The sequence below is a fragment of the Buteo buteo genome, chromosome 20 (assembly GCF_964188355.1).
Source record: "Buteo buteo chromosome 20, bButBut1.hap1.1, whole genome shotgun sequence".
Classification (NCBI taxonomy): domain Eukaryota; kingdom Metazoa; phylum Chordata; class Aves; order Accipitriformes; family Accipitridae; genus Buteo; species Buteo buteo.
In genome coordinates this window covers 14,322,261-14,329,963 of record NC_134190.1, presented here as the reverse complement: position 1 = coordinate 14,329,963, position 7,703 = coordinate 14,322,261, and the positions used below count along the sequence as shown (strand labels likewise).

Here is a 7,703-nt window from a genome sequence, read left to right as displayed (position 1 = left end):
TACGTTCAAGTGTTTAGGATATAAATTACGACCATGCAGGCTTGCCTCGGAAAGAATGTAAACACAGCACTGTGGTCGGAGCAAACTCTGAAACTGACTTTATAATTTATCACAGGCCCTGAGAAGCTCAGGGAAGAAAAGGGCACGTTTGAGCATAAATATGTATTTTAAAAGATGAAGAGTTTTATCTCTCTATATAATTACATAGATATAATTTTGTAGATATACCTCTATGTATGCATTTTTATATATATGTATGTACACACGTAGAGTTTGCTGCAACTCTGGCGCTTTTCAGCGTTTGGGCGGGGGGAGCCGGGGCGGCGTGGCGGGGCGCATTGGGGTACGTGGCCGCCTCTGTCCCCTCCGTGGGACGGGACGGGCTGCGCGGGTGGGAGGCGGCCGCGCAGGGCTGCCCACGGGCCGGGGCCGGGGCCTTGGTCACCGCCGGGCCGGGCCGGGCCGGACCGGGTGAGTTGGGCGGGCATCCCCCGGCCGGGGGGGGCCGCGGGGGCGGCTGCGGGATGCGACCCTCGGCCGCTCACCATCCGCGGGGCACGGCGGCATCTTGGGGACAGGGCTTGTTTTGCTCGGGGTACTTTGAGGGCCCTTTTTTTGTTTTCTTTTGCTTCTTGTTTTTTTCTTTTCTTTTTTTTTTTTCTCCCCTCCCGCCCCGTTCACCGGCCACGCCAGTCTCGGGGCGTCCTCCCAGACACTTACCAAGCCACGGTTTTATGGGGGATCCCTCTCGCCGCCCACCCGCGACATGCCCTCGCGGGTGCAAGCCCGCTTTGCCCAGGGGACTGCTGCCCCCGCACCGGGCAAAGCCCCGTCGGGGCACAGAGCGACTCCGACGGGGCTGCGTGGGCAGGCGGGACGGGGCCACGGGGCCACCTGGACACAGCCCTAAACAGCGGGGAGGGCATTTCGGACCAGTCCGGACCCTGCTGCTTTTCTGTCCGTTGCCCCCGTTATTCCAAAGGCTCTCCAGCAGCGGGGGAAAGCAGGGTGGGAAGTGGGTGCAGACCAGAGACCACGGCAGTGGCCCCCGCGGGTCAAGCGCTCGCTCCCCTCCTCTGCCTCCAGAGGCTGGAGGACTTGGGGTTGCAGCTTTAACAATCTCGGATGTTGGGGTGGAAGGGTTTTCCCCGAAGGAGCCGAGGGGAAATAAGTGCCTGTCCAGTGCATAGTCGTTTATATACATTTTATTGGAAAAAAAAATTTGTACATCAAAATATTTTGGCAAACTGTAAAAAGTATACATAAGTGCAAATATATTCTCCTTTTAAAGCAATAGTGTGTGAGTATACACGAGATTTATTTAAAATAATTTTTTTAAAAAATATTGTGGTAGAAAACAACTTTTGTAAAAATAAACAACAAAACGTTGTATTGCTGCAATACTGGAAAAAATGGAACTTTTCTTAAAGTCTATACATGAAAGGGCTAAACAATACTGTTTTAATAATATCGATCGGTCGGTGCTGAAGTCCATACAAAGTGTCCTTGGTGGGGCTTGGGGAAAGAAAAAAATACAGAAGTAAATTTCCCACTAACGCAGCAACGGAAGGGGGAGTCCTCGCAGGTGCTGAGCTGGGAGATTTATTTTTCCTATTCAAAGACACTTTCTCGTATAAAAATATATCGAATCGTTCCCTTTCCCAAAGCTCGATTCTTTAGGAGATCACAGAAAGGCGGTTTATGATTAAGGTGGTCAGACTCGGCATAAGGACACTTACGTCCCACCTAACCCAACACATCACACAAGGCATTTTGCTTTTAGGAAGAGCTTTGGAGCGTTATATCGGCTGGACGTGTCCTTCAAGGTGTGGAGGGGGACCGAAAACACTGCTTCCTTAGGTAACTTTGCTAAGTGACTCGTGTACTATCAATGCTATCAGAGTGCACATTATATTTAATCTGCGTGGGTCCGTCTATACCTCGGCTCTGTCCAATGCCACCTGATTGTCTCTGTTGGAGGGGCTGCCTTCACATCACGCAGGGCTTGATGTCTTGACAGACGCTTTGATGGTGGTGATGGTGGTAGTAAGATCCACTAGCGGAAGGGTGAAACGAAGAAATGCCATTAAAATTGAGGACAAAATCTTTCCTGTCACACACCGGGGAGGGGTGATGCTGGTAGCGAGGCAATCCCACTGCAAGAGAAGGAGATAACAAGAGCTGCTCAGAAGTGGGGTAGCTCTGCTGGGGCAGAGCAGCCCTTTCTCCCTCGCCCGCAGGGAGGACAGGCTGCCTACACCAGGGCTCACACACCGCTTCGTTTCCCCCGGCCTCGGCACCCCCCTGCAAGTTTTGGGAGCTCGTCCCTGGTTTTCCTGGCAGCGGGCCGGGCGCTCCCCCCTCCCGGGCAAAGCCTGTCCCGCTTGCGGGGCAAAGAGCCGCGAGTCCTATCGCCCTGAGCCAGGAGGGAACGTGGATTCCCCGGAGTCCCCCGTGGCCCGCGGGTGGGCTCGGGGCTGCACCCCTGCTCCTACGAGTCCCCGTGCCCCTTCGGCGGGGGGGGGTCTAAGCTGCACAACCGGGCGGCACACAGGCTGAGGGCAGGAAGGCGTGCGGAGGCGGATGCCCACGGACACATGCGTGGCTGCATCCCGGGTGCAGGCGTGTCTCAGAGCATCCCTCCCGTGGGGGGGTACACACGCTCTGCTGACCGCCTGCCCCTCCGCCTGCCTATTTATCAGCGTGTAAGGTGAGGTCAGCCTCTGCGTGGGGTGTAGGTGAGGGATTGTGGGTGTGAGAGAAGAGACGATGCCACTTGCGTGGTTTTCTGGATGCGCTGCAGGCATTTGAACCCGATTCCCCTCTTTGCTCCCTCTTCCCCCTCCCTATCCCGTTCCTGGGAGGTTTTTGCTTTTGACTTGAATGGCTGCAGGTTGAATTCCAGCCACGATCCGTTTGCGTGTTGATACTGTATTTATTTGCGTGTGTGTGTGTGCACACGAGCGTGCACGCCTAGTGGCGTGTGTGCTTTCATAAAAATAAGACACAGACCGAAGACACCCTACGGTTCATCGTCAACAACAAGCGAAATATATCCGTGGCACCGACATGCGAATGACCTTGCAAGTTCCCATTTTCATTTCCCTCAGCCTAAGGCAGCCTTTCAGGGGACAAAATCCCAGGGCCGCGTGGGAGATTCCCCCTCCCCGTCCCCAACCCGCGCCGTAGGGCCGTGCTGGGATCTTTAGTCTGGCAGGGGTCCTACTGGATCCGGCAGGGAGGGGAGCATTGCCTAAGCAAGGCCCGCAGGGTAGAGCCAGAGAGGGATTTGTTTTGGCGTGCGGATGTCAAACTCGGCTTGTGGGATCCTGTCAAATCTGACTGAGGGTCAAGAAAAAAAAGAAAAAAAAAGACAGAGAATGGGGGGGAGGAAGGCGGCAAAAGAAAGAGAAGGATAGATGGACAGGGGGAAAAAAAAAAAAAAAAAGAAAAAAAAAAGAGGGAGCCGTCCCCGGTTTTCCCCAGGATGGCGGAGCGGAGCCCTTTGGCGGCGGCGGCCGGCGGGGCGGCGCGCACAGCCCGTCTCCTCCGGCACTGTCCCCTCCTTCACCCCGCAGAGCTCACTTTATAAAAGTGATTATTTCGCTGGATTTCCTCGGCTTTCTAATAACCCTGCTGGTATGCTCACCATAAACCGGGCCACTTTATTACAATCCTGATTCAATCATTTAGCAGGATTTAATAGTGTGCGAAAAAAATCCCCCCACACACACGCCCCCCAGCTTCAAAATCCTTTTAGCAGAACCGAGCCTCCTGTTTCCAATTTTTTCCTCTCTTATTCTTGGGTCTGATGCAAATTCAAGGCTTTAAGTCCGCCCTGTCGCTGTCATGAGTAGAGGATTATTGACCGATCAACAGCGGTTGCCACAGAATTTGCTTTGCATTTAACTAAGAGAAAGGGAAAGGCGAAATTCACTTGCTATTGCTTTTTGGGGTGGAGAGGAGGAGAAAGATTATTGCTGGTAATAATTACGAATGAAGGAGCTCGGATGGTTTTTCCCCATCTCCTTTCAATCTACTAAAACGTTTGCGCTGCAGAGATTTTACATAGCACACACGAACGAGGATTGGATCCACGCAAAAAAATAAAGGGTTGTGGGTGGGTTTTTTAGTTAATCAAGGAATGGGGATGGTTTTCACTAAAGTCGTGGGCCCAGATCCTGAAGCTGTAGAAAATAAGCGGAGAAACGCCGTTTTGCAAAGTGGTGGCATTAAATCTGAGCTGCTGGAAACGGACGCTCGTCGTCGGCATTAAGAAAGCGTCCATCGGTCCGTCTGCACGTATATCGGTCCTTGAACAGAAACAATTCGGATTTAAAACGCCCCAGCCTCGGGAACCGTAGTGGGGGCTTCGGGGGGACCAGAACCCTTGTTCCCTGTTCTTGGGCTGCTTCGAAATGAAAATTTCTCTTCCAGGAATCGCCTTTCCCACCTCGGGGGTCTGGCAGGAGGAGGGGGCGGCTGCATCCCAGCCCCGCTCCCCGCGCCAGTCCCCCTCCCGCGCCACGCGTGGCCCCGTGGGCCCTGAGCGGCGGCCCGCGGGGCCGCAAGGAGTCAAACAAACGGAGAAAAAAAAAAGTCCAAAAGGAAGGAAAACAAAAGAAAACAAATTAAAAAAAAATCCAACTAAGAACAACAAACCAAAGCAGAAATCCCTATCGGTAAAGGTACGTATTTCGGGAGGGGATGCCCGTGTGAACCCGCCGGCCTCTCGCCCCGGCCCTCAAAACCACGTGGAAGGTCGACTCGAATCTCCGAAAAGTGGGTTTCAACCTCAGCAGCAGAGCCCCGAGGGCACGGAGGAGCCCGTCTGGGGACACCCCGCGTCCCCGCACCCCTCTGCGCCGAACCGCCGGTAAGGCGGCGACCCGCTCCGCAGCCTCCTCTTCCCAGGAGCCACACCACGGGCTGTTTAGAGGTTTGAGTTGTTTTGTTGTGGTTTTTTTTAAGGGAGGAAATCTTGCAACCGCTCGCTCTCCCCTGACACCCCACGTCCCTTCCGCGGGGATGGCCAAGCGGCTTCCCCGGCGGCCGGGCTCCCCGCTCGCCCTCCCCGCGGCGGCGGCAGGCTCTGGGGAGGCCGGGGCAGGCTACGGGGCTCGCCGAAGGATAGGAGAGTGATTGACAGGCGCCCAAGGAGGGGGCGGAGGGGGACCCAGAGCTGAGGGTCGCCTGTATTTGTTACTTGTTGAAATTCCCATAAAATTGAACAAGACCCCGCTCTCATAGGGGTTAAGTCAGGCTAAAATCCTCTTCGGTGTGGTCCAGCCCAGACTGTCTTTGTTTGCTTAACCTCCGGGACCCACGTTTAAAAGGGCTATTTGGAAAATTTCCCCGTAAGAGCCCAACATCTTTTACCCATTTTTGTGCTCGGATTTTTCTGAGCAGACATTGTCTGTAATCACCGGCCGGGGGGGTGGGAGGGCGGGAGACAGAGACCAGAAAACTCTTTCCCTCCGGTTGCAGAAATACACGGGATCCGCTTTAATCTCTCGCGCATTTTTCAAGACAAGCTGTTGGGGATTTTTATTTTTTTTCCCCCGAAGGGCTTGGGGAATACAATTTAACGCTTTTTTTTGATTACTCCCGCGACGCGTCTCGGCGGACCGCGGTTTACCGAGGCGGCGGCGATGCCTGCCGGCGCTCCCCGCGAAGTGAAGCCGCAGCCCGGGCCGGCGGGGCTCGCCCCGCTCCCGCCGCCGAGCACACGTCGCCGGCACCGGAGGGGGGGGAACGTGCGAGCCGGGACGGAGCCGGGACGGAGCCGGGCTTTCCTCGGAGGGCTCCTTCTTGGCGCTGGGCAAGAAGGAGGGATGCTCGCAGGCTTAGCCACAGCCTCCCCCCTCCAAGTCAGCCCCCCGTCCCGAACAGAGCAGCTCCAACCCACGCGTATTTTCCTCCCTCTCGCAGACAATGCCCCTCTTTTTTCCTACGCCGTGGAGGTCGGGGTGTCCCCGCGCGAAACCCTCGTCGCCGGTGAAAGCCCCGCCGGCGCAGCGCTCCCCGCCGATACCCCCCCCCCCGCTCCCCACCCGTGTCCCTCCCTACCTGAGAGGTCGTCGCGGGGGCTCTGGTGCAGGTAGCCCTGCTCCAGGGAGTAGGAGGGCACGCTGGAGTGGATGCCGGAGGAGGCGGCGTTGGCGGCGGGGAGGCCCTGCTGCTTTATGTAGGGCGAGGCCCCCGAGGCTGTCCAGTGAGCCGAAGGGCTCGTGTAGGGCGAGTGGCACTCGATGGCGCTCGCCATGGCCGGCGAGGAGGGCACGGGGCTGCTGCTGCTGTCGGGGCCGTAGTCCCCGTTGGCAGTCACCGGGCAGCTGGCCATGTAGGTCGAGCCGGGGTTGGGCGACATGTGCGGGACGTGGTGGCCGCCGCTGAGTCCCTCGTAGCCGCTGGCCATGGCGTTGGGCATCATGTCGAGGTTGTAGCCGTTGGAGTGGCAGGCGAGGGAGGCGGGGGGCGCCTGGAAGTCGAAGCCCTGCGGGAGGATGGAGGCGCCGAAGCCCAGCCCGTTCATCATGCGGTACATGGGCTTCAGCGCCTGGCATTTCCTCCTGAAGCCGCGGGGCCGCCGTCGGAAGGAGCCCTCCTCGAACATGAACTCGCTGGCCGGGTCGATGGTCCAGTAGTGGCCCTTGCCCGGGCGGCCCAGGCCCTTGGGCAGCTTGATGAAGCACTCGTTGAGGGAGAGGTTGTGGCGCACGGAGTTCTTCCAGCCCTGGTAGGAGCCGCGGAAGAAGGGGAAGCGGGCCTGCAGGAACTGGTAGATCTCGCTGAGGGTCAGCCGCTTGGAGGGCGAGCTCTGGATGGCCATGACGATGAGGGCGATGTAGGAGTAGGGGGGCTTCTCGGGCCGCCGCAGCCCCGAGCTGGCCTTCTTGCTCTTGGAGGACGCCGCCGCTGCCGCCGAGGAGGAGGAGGAGGAGGAGGTGGAGGTGGAGGAAGAGGAGGTGGAGGTCTCCAGGGCGGAGGAGGGCGGCCGGCTCATCTGGAGAGCTCCGGGAGCCGGGCTGCAGGAGCGGAGAGGGACGGGGGGCTCCAGCCGCTGCTGGCCGCTCTCGGTGGTCATCTGGCGGAGGGAGGGGAATGGGGCAGGGTGGGGTGAGGCTGGGAGGGAAGGGGGGGAGCCGGGCGGGGTGGGTACCGGGGCGGGGGGTGCCCCGCAGGGGGAGAGAGCGGGGGCGGGGGGGGGGGGAGCTGCTGTCCTCCGGGTACCTCCTCAGCGCGGCGGGCGGCGGCGGGGCGGCGGCAGCGCCCTGCGCATCCCTCCCCGCGGTTCCTTGCGCAATGGCTCCTCTGCTTTCCGCCGGAGCCAGGCACTGGGCGGGATGGACCGGCCCGGCCCCGGCCCCGGCCCCGGCCCCGGCCCCGGCCCGGCCCCCGCCCTCCCCGCGCCGCCCGCGGAGGCTCCGCTCAGCGCCGCTCCGCTTCCTCCTCTGCCCCCCACCTGGGGACCGGCCCGCTGCCTAATCCGGCAAGGGGAGGAAGCGCAAGAGCCCCCCCCCCCTCCCCTCCAATCTCTTCCTCACTGTTATTCTTTCATATACACTTTTTTCTCGCGTAAAAGGCACAGCGCGACCGCCTACCGGTTCCTCCAATATTGCTCTTTTTTTTTTTTTTTCTTTCCCCCGCAGACCCCCCTGAATCCGGTCGAGGACTCAGCAGAGATAGAGAGAGGGGGAGCG

At 58.5% G+C, this 7,703-nt stretch overlaps 1 protein-coding gene across 1 annotated transcript; it reads right to left on the bottom strand.

Annotated features, from left to right (window-relative positions):
* Positions 1 to 1,285: 1,285 nt before the first annotated feature.
* On the bottom strand, positions 1,286 to 7,102 carry FOXF2 (forkhead box F2). The gene is made up of 2 exons (XM_075052190.1): positions 6,070 to 7,102; positions 1,286 to 2,156 (listed from the first exon to the last, which is right to left on the bottom strand). The coding sequence occupies exons 1-2, from the start codon at positions 7,085 to 7,087 to the stop codon at positions 1,990 to 1,992; spliced, it is 1,185 nt and encodes a 394-aa protein (XP_074908291.1). The 5' UTR covers positions 7,088 to 7,102; the 3' UTR covers positions 1,286 to 1,989.
* Positions 7,103 to 7,703: the final 601 nt, after the last annotated feature.

Excerpts from the sequence above, each read along its gene's own strand:
- FOXF2 (XM_075052190.1), bottom strand. The coding sequence starts at position 7,087 with ATGACCACCGAGAGCGGCCAGCAGCGGCTGGAGCCCCCCGTCCCTCTC. Across the intron at positions 2,157-6,069 it reads CCCCCGCGACGACCTCTCAG|TGGGATTGCCTCGCTACCAG; the intron begins GTAGGGAGGGAC and ends CTTCTCTTGCAG.